The following is an 18243-nucleotide window of genomic DNA, read 5'->3' as shown; positions in this document are numbered from 1 at the left end:
CTATACTGTTTTCTCCCCCATCCTTCTCTAATTCCCTTTTTCTCCCCTTCACCATTTTCTATCTGTCTTTCTCTCTCTCTCTCCCCCTCTTTCTGTTTTTTCTCTCTCGCTGCACACACATGATCATTGTCCATCTTTCTTTTCCTCATGTGACCATCTTTCTTTTCCTGTGTGATATTCTAAGGACTGGTTGTCTTCTATCTCTTTCTCTTCTATCTCTTCTCTTTTCAAAGAAAATATTTCTCCCAGCATTCACTATTTTCCTCTCGTTCTCGTCTAACAACCCTCCATGTTTGTTTTTGTTCGGTTTTCTTGTATGTCTCCACTGCCCTGTTTTTGTTCCCAACTTTGATCCTCCATAAATCCAAAATTAACTACACAGCCATGCCTGTGCTTTCTGAGTGAAAATGCCACCAAGCTTGCTCCACTACTGAGGAATGAGGACAAACTTCATTGACTGTACCTTGTGTCCTGTTTATTACAGTTATAATAAGGTAGTTTGTAGGAAATTTGGCTGCTATTGATATCAAAACAAGGAATCATGCAGAAACATGTAGAAACAGTTTCATTAGTAGCAAAATCAGAGTAATTTCTCCTCCTTTAAAGACCTCATGGTTATATCAGAAAAAATATCATTTACTTATGTTTAAAGTCACTGAAATAGCTAAGATATCAAGTGATTTGTGAAAATACTTGAGGAAAAATATATATTACATAATTCTATTTTATATATTGCTATTTAATTGTGTTTTAAAATCATAGAATCAAGAGAAATCATATTCATGGCTGATGCCAGTGCTGTCTGACTGGCATCTGTGCCAGTGACACATAAAAAGCACCATTCGAGTGTTGGGCCTCATGGAGGCAGTGAGAGGTGACTAAGACCTTTTGCAATATACTTTTCTTGAGTAGACTGGTCAAGCTAAGCGAGACCGTAGTCACGGCCAATGCCAGTGTCAGGTCAATGGCTCCTGTGCTGGTGGCACATAAAAAAATACCCACTACACTCTTGGAGTGGTTGGCATTAGGAAGGGCATCCAGCTGTAGAAGCCTTGCCAAATCAGACAGGAACTGGTGCAGCCCCCCCCCCCCCCCCAGCTTACTAGTTTTCAGTCAAATCATCCATCCTATGCCAACATGGAAAGCAGACGTTAAATAATGATGATGATGATGTTTTGAATGCTGATCTATGTTATGGAAGATACTTTAAATATTTTGATTGTCTACTCCCTACTAAATCATTTTAAAGTAACTGCTTATTAGGAGAGAATGATGTAAGAAAGATATGACATTCTTTATGATTTCAAATAATAGTAAAAATATTTGCAGCAAAATATAAAAACTAGTATTTTAAATATGTTCGATCGTATTTTTAATTTGATGAGTTCCAGTTTGAACAAACTCCTATAATTAAGTGGTAATTTACATTTTTCTTACACGAATAAAAATGTTTCCATATTTAGAGTATCTTTTAAAGAAAACCTATAACATTTTTACAGCTAATCTGACAAAATATATTTTAAAGAAAAAATCATTTGTTAGATGCCAACTTTTACTTTGTCAGATTTCTGCTGCTTTCATTATGTTAGGCAGCTGGTGAAGATTTTTCTCCCAGAGATTTAAAAGTAAATCTTAAATTATGACATTTTGCTAGTAATTTTTTTTAAAGTTCAATGTCCTATTTAATCCAGTGTTTAATGATTCAATGTGCCCTCTGGGGAGACTATGATATGAAATGATTTAGAATTTGTCATTGGTATTCATGCTTGTGTTGTTTAAGATAGAATATAAATTTGGCTGATGTTGTTTGCCACATAATTTCCAGGAGTGGCTGTGTGGTAAGTAGCTTGCTTACCAACCACATGATTCTGGGTTCAGTCCCACTGCATGGCACCTTGGGCAAGTATCTTCTACTATAGCCTCAGGCCGACCAAAGCCTTGTGAGTGGATTTGGTAGACGGAAACTGAAAGAAGCCCGTCGTATATATGTATATATATATGTGTGTGTGTGTGTGTATGTTTGTGTGTCTGTGTTTGTCCCCCTAGCATTGCTTGACAAATGATGCTGGTGTGTTTATGTCTCCGTAACTTAGCGGTTCGGCAAAATAGACTGATAGAATAAGTACTAGGCTTACAAAGAATAAGTCCTGGGGTCGATTTGCTCGACTAAAGGTGGTGCTCCAGCATGGCTGCAGTCAAATGACTGAAACAAGTAAAAGAGTAAAGAGTAAGAATTAATGTTTTCAGAGATGGACTTTCCATTAATGATTTATTACTTGCCTTCACTTTGGTCAATCTTTATCTTTTAGTTGGTCCCTAGTACTTATTTATTTCTACTGACTACTAGTTGTTATTTTAGCTGCTGTTTACAAGTTTCTGACAACACATGAATGGATACAACATAAAAATTTATCAGTCTGTTTTTCAACACAGTTCTTAATAATGGCTGTATTACTTGCAAGTTTGCGACAGACAACTACATTTCTTTATTACAAGGAAAATTATTCCTCCTATAAAAAAACTCCCCAAAAAACCCCCAAACCCCCCCAAAAAACAAAAATAAAAGTGAATATATTGCTCTAAACTCAAAGATTGCCTGATGTATGTAACATAATGACACCATTTCAGCTATAGTGATGGTGTTTTTGTGTGCCACAAATGAAACAACCAGCTTCAGTGCAATGTGTGAAGACATGGAGTTAGAAGTACCTTACAACCAAATCAAGTAAGAGTTGGCATCAAAGAAGGAATTCAGTTGTAGAACACTGCCTCAAGAGGTTTCATCCAACCCATACAAACTTGGAATAAGGAGGCATAGAAAGAATGATGACACATAACAATAGCCCATAAGTGCAAGCATCTAACCTAATTAAAGAATTAAGCATGTAGCAACTCCACATTAATTAAATATCTTTTCAATAATTCTTGGCTCATTAAAATGTAAATATTGTACCCATATACTGGAGATGTACTATTCATGCTAATTAGTGGAATCCTTCCAAACAGAACCTCATTCCTTGACCTCATTTCATTTAGTTGCACATCTATCAGTGGAGCAGAAATGAACTGATTTACTCTAGTTCTAAAAATAACATAACTATTAGGTTACATTGACATCTTAAGCTGATGTTTTATGCAGTTAATTTCTTCTTTTCTTTTTTCTTTTACATGAGTTGAAGAACAGACAGATAGTTGCTAGTTGCCTGAGACATTTGGGCAAGCCTCACAAACTAGCTTACTGCATCTCCCTCTCCTACCTGCATCACTGATATATTTATTTCTCTTCCACTCATTCCTTACAGTCTCCCACTTGCCACCCCACACCACCTACCATACACTGCAATAACCAATTTTCCCAAAACCTTTCTTTTCAGAGCATCAACTTTCTGGAATTCTCTTACCTACATTTTACCTACAGATGTTCTCTCTCAGATATTTAAGCTGAACATAAACCATATCAATTTCTTCTTCTATTTCCATAAGTGGTAGTCCACAATGTAAGAAATGTTGTACACTCACTCAGCTCTAGTAAATCCCCTTCAGCAGTAGTCCCTATTGGTGGCAAGATCAACAACCTCATTAAATCTAAAGTTGCATCTGGTCTCATCTTCATTAATTTGAGAAAAGTGCTTTTCACAAAGCTACTCCAATGCAATAAGGCTCTGTAGCTATGCTTGTGAGTAAAGAAAAGAGTAATGGTTATATCTAGTCTTTTCAAAGAATATCCAGTTAAAAATTTGTATTTTTAAATGTAAAATGTTATCAGTTACAAAAAATTGTTCTGTTGCAATTAGTAACTCACTTTTTTATTCTGATGGAAAAACTTCATGTAGATGTTGTGAAAGAAAGTGATCTCCAACATTTATCACTTCTGAAAGTGTTTCTGGATCAATAACCAGTCTCAGAGAGTCAGTAAAGGTCATGCACACTGCTTTAACTCTTGAAGAAACTATCAAAAAGTATCTAAACTGAAATGGGGTTTTAGTCTAAAATATTTAACATCGTATAGGCAGAAGTGTAGCTACATAGTAAGAAGTTTGCTTCCAAACCACATGGTTCTGGGTTCAGTCCCACTGTGTAGCACCTTGGGTAAGTGTCTTCTGCTATAGCATCAAGTTGACCAAAGCCTTGTAAGTGGATTTGGTAGATGGAAACTGAGAGAAGCCCATAGTGTATATATATATACATGTATGCATGTATGTGTATGTCATGTGTGTGTCTGTGTGTGTGTTGGTGTGTATGGTTGTGTCTGAGCCTGTCTTTTGTTTTTGTCATCCCACCACCACTTGACAACTGGTGTTGGTGTATTTACATCCCTGTAACTTAGCTGTTCAGCAAAAGAGACAAATAAAACAAGTACCAGGTTTAAAAAATATAAGTCCTGGAGTCAATTCATTCAACTAAAAATTTTTCAAAGAGGTGCCTCAGCCTGGCTGCAGTCTAATGACTGACACAAGTAAAAGATTAAAAAAAAAAAGGTACATAAAGTCTAAACTAGATCAGGTTTAATATTTCATCTCTCATAACTCAAATATTGCTTGTATTGGCTTTTTTTCTCTCACATCATTGGAATCAATAAAATAATTTCTAATAACATGATGCACTTTCCTGTCAAAGATGATGTATGAGTGTTCAGTTTTTGCCAGACGATCTACACAAATGATTTGATCTTAGTACATTAAACTAAATACTGAAAATAATTATGTTTTTGATAAACTGAGAAATGGTGATGAATATTTTAGAAATATGAGACAATAAAGTAGTATTTTAAAAGGTGATGTTAGTCATTATTGCTTTTTAATGTTTACTATACATTATTATGATACTGATTTGGTGTGACGATGCAAATTACATGAAAATGATGGTCAGAAATTTTGAAAATAAAAAAAATATAATAAAATAAAATTAGCTACAGAATTAGCATTCAATTGATATTTTCTATATAATTATGCACTTTATAACTGAGGAGACCAGAAAGTATGATATAAATCTTACTATAGCAATGAAGTAAATGCCAGTTATAGCTTGAAAATAATTACAGAAGTTTTTTTCAAATATTCTTATCTATGAATAAATAATATGAATTAATAGTTTACTTTTACAAGCCAGATTACATTCTTTGTAATCTAAATTATGTTTTTTAAAGGTTAATTACATTTTTGAAAACACTATAATTTATGAATATCATGTTTTCCCCTCCTCTCCTCCTCCTCCTCTCCTCCTCCTCTCCTCCTCCTCTCCTCCTCCTCTCCTCCTCCTCTCTTCCTCCTCCACCTCTCCTCCTCCTCTCTTCCTCCTCCTCCTCTCCTCCTCCTCTCTTCCTCCTCCTCCTCTCCTCCTCCTCTCCTCCTCCTCTCCTCCTCCTCTCCTCCTCCTCTCCTCCTCCTCCTCTCCTCCTCCTCCTCTCCTCCTCCTCCTCTCCTCCTCCTCCTCCTCCTCTCCTCCTCTCCTCCTCCTCCTCTCCTCCTCCTCCTCTCCTCCTCCTCTCCTCCTCCTCATCTCCTCCCCATCCTCCCCCTCCCCCTCCCCCTCCCATCCTCCCCCCTCCTCCCCCCTCCTCCTCCCCCTCCTCCTCCCCCTCCTCCTCCCCCTCCTCCTCCCCCTCCTCCTCCACCTCCTCCTCCACCTCCTCCTCCCCCTCCTCCTCCCCCTCCTCCTCCCCCTCCTCCTCCCCCTCCTCCTCCTCCCCCTCCTCCTCCCCCTCCTCCTCCTCCTCCTCCTCCTCCTCCTCTCCTCCTCCTCTCCTCCTCCTCCTCTCCTCCTCCTCCTCTCCTCCTCCTCCTCTCCTCCTCCTCCTCTCCTCCTCCTCCTCTCCTCCTCCCCCTCCTCACATTCCCCCTCGCCCATTGCTTGACAACCAATGGTCGTGTGTTTATGTCTCTGTAACTTAGCAGTTTGGCAAAAGAGACCAATAGAATAAGACCTGAGGTCGATTTCTTTGACCAAAACCTTTTAAGGTGGTGCTCCAGCATGGCCACAATCAAATGACTGAAATGTGTAAAAGAACAAAAGAATGTGTGTGTGTGTGTGTGTGTGTGTGCACATGTGAGTAAGGCACTTGTGCTGGTGACATAAAAGACACCTGCGTTGGTGACATGTGTAAGGCACCCACTACATTCTTGGAGTGGTTGGCATTAGGAAAGGCAGCCAGCCATGGAAACCAAAGCAAACCAGACTGGAGCCTTGTACAGCTTTCTGGCTTACCAGTTCCAGTCAAACTGTTTAAACCATGCCAGCATGGAAAAGGGATGCTATATGATGATGATGATGTATGTATGCATGTATATATATGCTGGTATGAGTTAGAAAGGTTACAATAGTTTAAATTAGTTTTTATTTTGAAGTTTCTGCTCTCCTAGATGGGTTGGAAGACAACATCAGAATTGCTATTCCATTTTTGGTATGGTTTCTATGCAGAAGATCCTTCATAATACCATTTTTATTCTAGAGTTGTACTTAGTGCAATTCATAGTGACACCAACAATGGAGAGTTTGTCATGTTCTTCTTGAAACTAAGAGCAGGGGAAATCTCATTATTTTTAATTGTCTCCATTCATTCAAGGCTATGTGAAAAGTAGGTGACTTAAATAGACAGCAGTAGCAGAAGTTGAACTACAGTGGGAGGGTTAAAGAAATGAAAGTGTATTGAAGGGGTGGGGGTTATGGTGTGGCAGTAGTGGGAGAAATGGAGGAGATACAGAAAAAGTATATCTGTATAAACATGTGTGTGTGTGTCTATATATATAAATATATACACACACATAGATGTAGGAGTGGCTGTGTGGTAAGCAGCTTGCTTACTAACCGCATAGTTCTGGGTTCAGTCCCACTGCGTGGCACCCTGGGCAAGTGTCTTCTACTATAGCCTTGGGCCGACCAAAGCCTTGTGAGTGGATTTGGTAGACGGAAACTGAAAGAAGCCCATCGTATATATATGTATATATATATATATATATATATATATATACATACATGTATATGTATTTGTGTGTGTATATGTTTGTGTGTCTGTGTTTGTCCCCCCCAACATCGCTTGACAACCAATGCTGGTCTGTTTACATCCTCGTAACTTAAAGGTTTGGCAAAAGAGACTGATAAAATAAGTACTAGGCTTACAAAGAATCAGTCCTGGGGTTGATTTGCTCGACTAAAGGCGGTGCTCCAGCATGGCTACAGTCAAATGACTGAAACAAGTAAAAGAGTAAAAGACATATACATATACATGTGTGTGTGTGTGTGTGTGTATGTTTCTCTCTCTCTCTCTCTCTCTTTTGTTATCTATCTATCTAGCTATCAATTCATATGTATGTACATGTGTATGAATATTTTTGGTGTTTACGCATACAGACATCTTTGTGTATGTGTTTGTGTGTGTGGTGTGTGTGTGTGTGTGTATGCGCACATGTGTGCACATGTGTGTGTCATGCGTGTAGTTTGCAAGACAGATTATGATATATAGATACAAAATTGAAGTATAATTTATTAATAAATATTTTAACAACTTAAAAGTTTTAGTGCTTAAAAATAATTTTAAAAAATTCCATTAAAGTCTTTTTTTTTATCTTTAATCAACATAAGATTAGAAAAAAGTATTATCTAGCAGGTGAGAAGCTACTAAGTTTACAATATGCTGGATACAATTCAATTTACCTTGGTTGGTAGTAAGCTGCTTGCTCTGTAAGAACGTATATAGTGTGGATATCATGAAAACATGATATGTATATTGAGATGTTGGTGAGATTTACTGCTAACCTAATATTGCTTAATCTTTACAAGTGGTAAAAATAACTCAGACACTTTTCCCCTTCATTGTAATTTACTTTGCTCTTATATATTAATTGCCAGAACAAATTATGGTACATTTAAAAAGACAAAATAAATGTTCATTAAGTTCTGCAACAGTCTTCTTAAGTAGCATCTTCTTTGCTTTCTTTTTTCTTTTCTTTTTACTTTTTGTTTTACATGTGAAGAGAAACATGTAGAAGCCTATATTTCTGTGCTGAAATATGATAATGAAATATGGTATTTGTTTTACTTTCTAAATATAGTTTTATGCTTCTCCCTTAACCCCATTACATTCTTAGATATACCACCCATCTTATGTTCCAAGTACACATCTAGTAACCTTGCTACCAGATATACCACTTATATGTTTCAAATTATATTTATATGTTCTATCTTTCTCAGGAATATTTTATGTAGAAATGTATCAAGATATACTTTACTTACCTTGCTGATCAAAGTTTCATTTGCTCCTTTTCACATAAAATTTAATTGGATAATTAAATATGAAAGCATTTAAGCTGTTTATTCTAATATCACTTACAATATCTTTATATATTTTGATATTCTTGATATAGTTTTAAATTCTGGTTATTTATTTTCTTTTGCATGTATATCTTAATATTGAAGTTAATGGATAACATATTCTATATTCTAGTTTAGCTAAAGGGAGAGGAGTGGAGCAGAATGGGGTGACCCTAGCTGCATCTCCTTGAGGTGGAACTTAGTATATACTGTGATATGCAATTTTTGTGTGGGTGGTGGTAGGCAGGAAAGGGGCAGCAACTCAAGATCTGTTTTGGGCAGGCCAAACTCTATCTGTGCCAATGAATTTATATTAAAAATAATGGACTCTCATAACAATTTCATTGTTTGAGTGCCTAACTGAAAATTAATGAAGAAAGTAGCTCCATATGTCACAGAAACACATAGCTTTAATGTAATTCTCAAGTAGAATCAGCATTATACAGTGTGACAACCCAAAAGTAGGTCATGGTCCTTCTAATGAGCTCCTGCATAGTTTCATGCAACCAAATTTCACTCAAATGGCTTTGGTCAATCTAAGCTATTATTACCAATTAAGTAATTTTTTGATATCTGGTTATAAAGACGTATCACTGCTATTCAAATTGACTCCATCTACTATGTCATTTAGTTTGCTTGATGTCATCAAACTTCTTGTATGAAAGGACTTATAGTTTAGGAAAGGCCAGTGGAAGGTAATTAAAAGATACTCTAATCAAATTACAGGTATCAAATTATGACATTCCTATTCAAAAGAAAATCATTATCTAAGAAAATCAGTGTCTGTCTGTACTGGAGAAAAAGTTAATAAAACTTGTAAAATAGAAGTTTGTGTGCTAGTCTAATATTTTGACCAATACTTTAACTTGAAGGAAGCTGTTTCTATTATGTAATAATAATGACGATGATGATAATGATGATGATGATGATAATGATGATGATGATGATAATGATGATGATGATGATAATGATGATGATGATGATAATGATGATGATGTTGATGAAGATAATAATGATAATAATAATAAATGCCCTGAATTTAAATGAAGAATGTAAAAATGGATGAAAGGTCATTAAGCATTTTGCCCAGCGTACTAATGATTCTGCCAGACTTGGCAGTTTTATTGAGATTGATTTAACAATGAGAGTTGCATTAATTCGGTAATCTGCTCTTTTGGGAATGGCAAGGATTGTAAGAAAGGTCCTTTATATATTTAAGGAAACTGGTTGTGATCTGGTATCAAGGGCATTGATTTCAAATATAAAACATTTGTGCATGCAATGTCTAGTAACAGTGATGATCAAAACAACAACAATAATAATAATAATAGTAATAATAATGATAATCCTTTCTACTAAAAGCATAAGGTCTGAAATTTTGGAGGAAGAGTTAAGTCAATTACATCGACCCCTGCACTCAACATCTCCAAAAGGATGAAATGCAAAATTGACTTGGCAGAATTTGAACCCAGAACGTAAAGCTGGGCAAAATGTCTCTAAGCATCTTTCTCAGCATGCTAATGATTCTGCCAGCTCACCACTTCAAATAATAATAATAATAATAATAATAATAATGATAGTCCTTTCTGTTATGGGCACAAGGACTGAAATTTTTTGGGGAAAGTGGCAACTCAATTACATCGACCACAGTGCTCAACTGGTACTTATTATATCGATCTCAAAATGACGAAAGGCAAAGTTGACCTTGGTGAAATTTGAACACAGAACATAAAGCTAGAAGAAATGCCACTCAGCATTTTGTCCAGCATGCTAATGGTTCTGCCACCTTTCCACCATAATTATAATAATAACAATCTTTTCTACTATAAGCACAAGGCCTGATATTTTGGGGGTAGGAACTAGTTGATGTCATTGACCCCAGTACTTAACTGGTTCTTATTTTTATTGACCCTGAAAGGATACAAGGTAAAGTTCCCCTCAGCAGAATTTGAACACAGAACATAAAGATAAATGAAATGCCATTAAGCATTTAGGCTGGTTTGCTAAGAATTCTGCCAGTTCACTGCCTTAATAATAATAACAATAATGATTTCAAATTTTGACACAAGGCCAGCAATTTCGGGGGAAGGGGTAAGTTGATTATTTTGACCCCAGTACTCAACTGGTACTTATTTTATTGACCCCGAAAGGATGAAAGGCAAAATTGAGTTCATTGGAATTTGTACTCAGAACATGAAGAAAGATGAAATGTCACAAAGCATAATAATAATAATAATAATAATAATAATAATAATAATAATAATAATGATAATGATAATGATAATAATAATAATAATAATGATAATAATAATAATAATAATAATAATAATGATAATGATAATGATAATAATAATAATAATAATAATAATAATAATAATAATAATAATAATAATAATAATGATAATAACACCTTTTACTGTCATCTTAAGATCACACCATCATCTTACCGCCAAATTACTTTTAAAATGAACTTCTAGTTTTCTTATGCCTTGACAAATATTCTCTAGAACAATACTCTATGCAAAACCATAACATCAACTTGAACTTCTAACTTGTTGTCTCTTGCGGTCTCTGGATGACACTTGGAGTCAACTTGTGCAAATACAAAGCAGAAGCCAAACATATAATAATAATAATAATAATAATAATAATAATAATAATAATGATAATAATAATGATAATAATAATAATAATCCCTTGATAAGTGTTACAGGCACCATCTAGAGGTTGTAGTAAATGGCGAGGGCGTCACCATCCTTTGGAACTTTCCTATACAACCTGACAGAAAAATTGACTCCAATTGACCAGACATTGTGATCAAGGACTACAACAGACGAACTTGTCTGTTAATAGATATGTCTGTCCCACAAGATCAAAATATCTCAAGAAAAGAATGCAAAAAGCTTTCTCACTATAAAGATCTGCAAACTGAAATCACAAAAATCAAAAAAAAAAAAAAAAAGCTTAGTACTATGATAATACCAGTAGTAATTGGTGCATTGAAAATGATAAAAAAGGGAGCTGAGAAGTATATTAAGCAACTCCCTGGTAACTTCAGTCTCTGTGAACTACGAAAGATAACCTTAATGGGTACAGCCCATATATTATGGAAAGCACTCATTACTTTCCCACTTTGATAGAATGACACTCCTTCAAAGTAGGAATGCAGTATTTGGCATTTTGAATTTGAAAAAGACAGTCAAGCTGTAGAAATATCGTTCAAACCTATATGCAATCTATTTCAATCACATCACGCTCTTTGTATAGTTTATTTACCTTCGTGAAGAGTTATGTCAATCTTTTTAAAATATAATGATGATGATAATAATAATAATAATAATAATAATGATAATAATAATAATAATGGTTTCAAATTTTGGAACAAGGTCAGTAATTTTGGGGGATAGTTAAGTCGTTGACGCTAACTCCAGTGCTCAAGTGGTACTCATTTTATAAACCCCAAAGGATGAAAGACAAAGCACTTGAACTCAAAATGTAAAAACAGATGAAATACTGCTAAAACTTCTGCCTGATGTGCTAACAATTCTGAAAGTTTGCCACCTTAAGTAATAATCCTTTCTACTATAAACACAATGCCTGGATTTTGTGGGGAGGGTGACAGTTGATCACATCGACCCTAGTACTCAACTGGTACTTAATTTATTGACCCTGAAAGGATGAAAGGCAAAGCCAACCTTGGCAGAATTTGAACTCAGAACGTAGTGACAGACGAAATATCTCTAAGCACTTCACCCAGCATGCTAATAGTTCTGCCAGCTTGCCACCTTTGCCAATTTAAGTAGTAATAATAATAATAATAATAATAATAATAATAATAATAATAATAATAATAATAATAATAATAATAATAATAATAATAATAATAATAATAATAATAACAACAACAACAATAACAATAATGTTCATACCATTTCTGTGGCCTTGAAAGTACACAGAAATGATATGAACATAAACCAGAAGGTGTTACTGAGAATAATGAGCAAAAGGTATTATGGGATTTTACAATCCTGTGTGACTCAGTAATTGATGCTTGGAGACAAGATATTGCTGTAGTGGATAAAAAGCTGAAGGAAACCAAAATAATAGACACTGCCTGGCAATGCACATGTGGGTGACAAAGAGCTGGAAAAAGATTGAAAAGTCCAAGCTGCCAAAAGATGAAATTACATGAATGTGAGCAATAAAAAAGAGTAATTGTCATCCCAGTAGTTATAGGGGCCCTTGGAGTATCAATAATCAGGTTTGAGAAATTTGTTGTAGAATTTGGGATTAATATGAAGGTAAAACATGCTCAGAAAACTGTTCTATTGGGTCAAAGAGATTCTGTAAGACCTTTGACAACAGGTTGCTGTCTGTTCTTACAGATTAAACTGGAGCAAGTAAAATTGAGAACTCTGAGGAGTGAAATAGAAATAATGATAGCAATAATAATGATAAAATTGAATGGAGGGAACATCATTAAAGCCATAAATACATGGGCTATGCCCTTACTGAGATAATCTGCTCTCTTTCTGAAAAGTTGAGTTTGGATGGAAGAACTAAAAGGCTGCTCTCAGTGCACAATGCATTCCATCTTAAAAGCCATACTGACTGACCCTACCTACGTAGAAGAGAAAGTAACAGAGGATTACTAAATGCAGAAGACACTCTTAATATTGGAATAATGGATCTGGAAAATTATATTGAGCAGAGTAAAGAAAGAATACTATTGGCAGCAAGGAAACTGGAAAGAAATGGAACTACATTATTTCATTAATTAGCCATATAGGCTTTACACAGAATGGCCGTAGCTAGGGCTGGACAAAGACAAAATGTAGAATGAAAAGATGATACATATGAAAAATGAGAGGGGCGCTTGGGTGGGCACAGTTCCCACTCCAAGACAGTGTTGTTCTTTTTTGCCATGCCTTCAAAAAAAAGTTCAAAAAATCCAAAGAAAAGTTCAACAAAAAAGTTCACAGTAAAAATACCTAAATAAATAAATAAATAAATAAATACATACAAAAGGAACAGAAAGACAGAGCAGAGAAAAAGAAGGAAGGAAGACAGTTCAAGACACTGCAACACAATTCCGGCCAATCGGTAATCCTAGCAGGTATTCCAGTAAAAGCAATCCAGGGTCACAGCAACCGGAACACAGAGAAATCCTTCACAAATTGTTAGAATTTTTTTTTTTTTTTTACTTAGGATATTTTATTGAACAAATTAAAATATTGATGTTTATAAATCTTTTATAAGATACAATATTTATCTGGTAAAATGTTCCCTCACAAGTAGTCTTTATTTTAGTATTCAATTAATTTTCCACTTGTTATGGTTATCTCTATAGATTTTCCATAGAAATTATTGCTGGTACTAATTTCGTTATAGTGCTGCCTATAATCTCTATAGAAAATCTGTAGAGATAAGCTTAACAAGTGATGTAATAGCACTGCTAACACAAGAGAACACAATATTAACTTATAAAAACGTTTGATATACTTTGTTGTATATCATGGTTGCATAACAGAATATGGTGTCCCTACAGATCATCAATTAACTTTTGTTTAAGTATCTATCAAACTATGCTACTTTGGATTGGTTAGTTTGATTTTACATTAGTATATGTTGTTATAACATTGTGTTGTCAGTGGCTTTTAGTAAATCAAACAGCTTGATTGACTGAGGCAAATAGCATAATGGGATTTTCCTTTTTTTTCTTCTATGGTTTAATCAGCAGAGGAATGACATTCCTCATGACATTTGCAGGGTGTTCAAGACTGGTAGAGAATTGGGGAGATGAATAAGATAACTATAATTCATAAAGAATATAACTAGTTTCAGAGTGAGAACCTAATCTAAGTACTTTCAATGAAGAAAACTCCACTAAAAGTAACTGTGGGGCAATTGGTGGTATTAATGGGGTAACAGGTTAAGTCTATCATTCAATAATTGTAATAACACTTACTAACTATCAACAATATGTGGCTTATGGAATGATATTTAAGAAACTGTGACTAATTACTTTGTTGTGTTTAAATGATCCAACAAGCTTTCATACATTGGTGGTATGGGCTTGCGATATTGTGAAGACTGGGCTTAGAAGAGTCCTACAGATAATTTGTTGTCATTGTTGTTACTATTGTGTGAATGTGTGTGTGTGTGTGTGTGTGTGTGTGTGTAGGTATGCATGCATGTGCACGTGTGTGTGTGGGGGGGGGGGCATATCATAGTTTATAGAGTGTATATGATGTAGTTTCTGCTGATCATCCAGTTATTTTTTTTAATGAGAAATTGGGTTGGACATTGGTGATGGGTGGTTCTCTAGTATAACAGTATAACTAATTATACAGGCAGAATGTTAGGCAAATTTACCTGCAAAGATGTTACTATACAAACCCATCTAGATTAAGAAGTTGAAAGAAGAATTCTACAAAATTGGATTAAACTTTTTTAGTAAAGAACCTAAGACTCTTTCTGAAATTAAGAGAGAAGAAGACAAGAGAGAGAATGGGGAGGTTGGTAGGTGTTCTGTAGTATAATTGGTAACATGGCCAATAATCAACTGGTACAAGGTTTGAGTCCTGCCAGTGCATCTGTTTCTGTTCTGATTCTCAAGCTGGTGTTTATGAAGTCTGATGTCAGTTTATTTTGAAAATCTTAGCAATTGATTTATTCACTATTTACAGTGTAGTTCATTATTTATCATAGTTTATACAATGACTTTTATATAGTTTCTACTAACCATTAAGTTATTTCTCATGTCAAGTCTGAGTGGATAACATTGACATTGGGATGGGTTTTTAGTACTCCTGTTTTTGCTTGGGAAGTGAATTATTAATAAATTTATGCCATAATCCACCACTAAAAGGAAATAATCAGTGCTATAACTAGAAAAATGATGCAGGTATGAAACATCTTATCTGTAATCTGTGTTTTCTTAAATTAGCTGTTTAATCTAAGGATTTTCAGAGTTAACTCCAAGATGTATTTTTTATTAAGCAGCTTATTACTGTTAAAAAAGAAGACATGTTGTTTATTATGCCACCAACACTAGGTTACTATGGTTGTTTAGCCCCAGGTAGTCTTGATTGAGTAAACCTATGGCCAAAACTATTCCGGCAGTAATCACCTCAGAATTTCTTGCACTTTTTAAAAAAAATATTGTATATCTAAAATGACATTAACCAATTTGTCCTTCTTATTAAATATAGTGGAGTTTGATTTTGATGAAGATTTTGCTGTTATCTCTATCCAAGTCAAGTGATGATGTATTGAATGCCTCATCACCTCTTGTCAGGTTCTTTTAATGGACTATGAACACTCTCTGTTCTCTTTAGATTAGTTTTGAAGAGATGTTTCCAAAATAGGCCACCTTCATTGGAGTGTTAATGTCATATAACTGAGTTTCAAAACTGCAATAGAGATCGTTTGAAGAGACATATCATAGCATATGTGAGGTGGAAAGTAGGATCCAGGGAAACTAGAGCTGGCATATGTTGATAAGTTAGTTAGTGAATAGAAACACTTCAAAGATGTAATAAATTGGTTTTCCATGAGGAAGAGTGTTGGAGTAGGAAAGCTTATATGTTCTTGCTCTTATCCAGGCTAGAGCCTAGAGTTTGTACCATTAACATTTTGATGCTAACTTTTCAAAGATAAAACTAATAACTTCTCATTATCATTGCTGCCATTGTTATTTTACATCTGTTTTCTATGCTAATATAGTTTAGATGACTCATCATGGCACTACTTGGTTTTTATTTAGATTTATTGCCCTTCAAGGTGAATCAGAGGACTATGTCTCATTTGTATATTTAGTATTGTATAATTAACATTAACTAGATAATACTAATTGCCAGATTCAAATTTAAACTTCAAATATTTCTTACACAAATCTTTCTTCCGCTTAACTCTGAAAGCAATTTTACTTAGCCAATTATCAGATCTCTACATCTAGTTAATCAATGGGCAAAAGGAGGAAAATATAATAGTTTGGTCACATAGCAACACAACAAGGTACCCTTCCCTAAGTGAAGTTGTGCAGTGATTGTGGTCATACATGGAAAAACAAATGAAAGAGGAAGAGAAGACCACAAATGGTGGTGATTAAGCATCATTGAAAAACGGACAGGGAAGAAAATGATGTAAAATACAAGATTGGATAGGAAAGGATGAAAGAATGAGGCTGCATCTCTTGCTATGCATTTTTGGCTTTCTTAGATTTTGAATTTTGATTGATTGATTGGTTGGTATAAATAATATTTATTTTTTGATTTGTAGTTCAATCAACACCTCTTGAAGAACTATGTGCACTAGTTGGCATTGAAGGCATAAAGAGAAGACGAGAGTTGATTTGCAGAGAAACACCTGAAAGTACAACAAGTGAAGTAAGTTATTCAGGCTACAGAACCATGCTTGCTTCAGAAGAAAGCCTTGATAGCCTGTTTGAGGCTCAAGCCACAATTAACAATACAACAATTAATTTTGAAGAAGATCTATCAGCTATCAACAGGCCATACTATGACATGCTCACTTGTAAAGGTAAGTTTGATTATTTCATATTGAACTAAATTATTACTTGTCATATATGGATAACTTTGGAAGTACACTTTTGTCATTGTCATTAATATCAGGAAATATAGCTTACCTACAATCTAAACTTTATCAACATAATAGCGATCCACTCCATAAAAAACATATCTTGGTAAAATTTCATAGAAAGAAATGTGTAATATTTATTAAGATATAAAACCACTAATCTTGCTTCTCTTATAATAACTCTCTATGTATCTTCTATTTACTCTATCTCCACTTCTCACTCTATACAATGGAGAAATCAACTAACCAACTAACATTTATATTGGCTTTTATTAGAGATTTTGTTCCAAGAAGAAATCTTTTGTATGAAATATCTCATGATCAGAATTTGTTCCTATCTTTCCAGTACTAATTTCATGTTAGAAAATATAAGGATATGGAATCAAGTCAAATAATTAGAATTTGTGAGATTAAAATAATGGATTATCTTCAGAATTTATCCTCTATATTGAGTCTATAGTCATAGATTATTTCAGTTAATTGAACTGAAATATACATGTCACATCTATCAGAAGAAGAATGAGTATGATTATGAAACAATAGCAGAAATTATAGAAGGATATCCAACATATGTTTAAACAATCCATATGCAGCAAATACTTAACTGTCAAAAATATCCAACCCATGCTAATATATACCTTCTAAAAAGAAGCTATTAAATGTCCACTGTCATTATTATTGCTAAAATCAATTTTTCCTCAAGGCAGGTACGTGTGTCTGAAAAAAAATTGGCTCTTTCTGGGAGCATCTTTAAGGCAATAATCTACTTATTGATGGTCAGAATTAATAAGAATTAATATCAAAGTAATAATTATATGAGTATATTTGTTAAAAAATATCATAAAGGATCAGAGAACATTTTTTTAAAGTTATAGAATCACTAATTGAGAAACAATATTAAGAAAAATTTCTTTAAGTAGATTTATGCTCAAAATTAAATAACACTACTTAAATGGGCTTGAATGAATGAATTTTTTTGTTTTTATTAAAATTGTATATCAACAAATACTTTCAATAGGAGATGGAATTATGTGTGTGTGTGTGTGTGTGTGTGTGTGTGTGTGTGTGTGTGTGTGTGTGTGTGTGTGTGTGTGTGTGTGTGTGTGTGTGTGTGTGTGTGTGTGTCTTCTTATACTATAGTTATTCCAAATACTCAAATACTTCAAACACAAGTTGTGAGGATACATATGCAATGAATGTGCTTAAAAATTAAATAGTGCTCATTATGAAATTAGTATTCCATTTTAAATGGTTGCCAACTCTGCTGGAAACAGATTATTTTTCAATATTCATTCGATATTTTGGTGGATGCTTTTCATATTAGAGTTAGTATTG

The 18243-nt window shown here is 34.5% G+C and overlaps 1 protein-coding gene across 8 annotated transcripts in view; it reads left to right on the top strand.

The window, feature by feature from the left end:
• LOC106873108 (protein Obscurin) overlaps nucleotides 1–18243 on the top strand; it is a 159782-nt gene that overhangs the window by 49863 nt on the left and 91676 nt on the right. For all 8 annotated transcript variants that reach the window (XR_016243698.1, XR_001409839.3, XR_008265146.2 and 5 more), the window contains exon 3: nucleotides 16591–16851. Coding sequence is in view for 3 of the 8 variants with exons in the window: in XM_089360202.1 (XP_089216328.1) it covers nucleotides 16591–16851 (261 nt within the window). In the remaining 5 variants the exon portion in view is untranslated. The remainder of the gene's footprint in view (nucleotides 1–16590; nucleotides 16852–18243) is intronic.

Source organism: Octopus bimaculoides, chromosome 1, assembly GCF_046866305.1.
Source record: "Octopus bimaculoides isolate indiv1 chromosome 1, ASM4686630v1, whole genome shotgun sequence".
Taxonomy (NCBI): domain Eukaryota; kingdom Metazoa; phylum Mollusca; class Cephalopoda; order Octopoda; family Octopodidae; genus Octopus; species Octopus bimaculoides.
The sequence above is the reverse complement of the archived record's forward strand: the minus strand, read 5'-3'. Positions and strand labels throughout refer to the sequence as shown.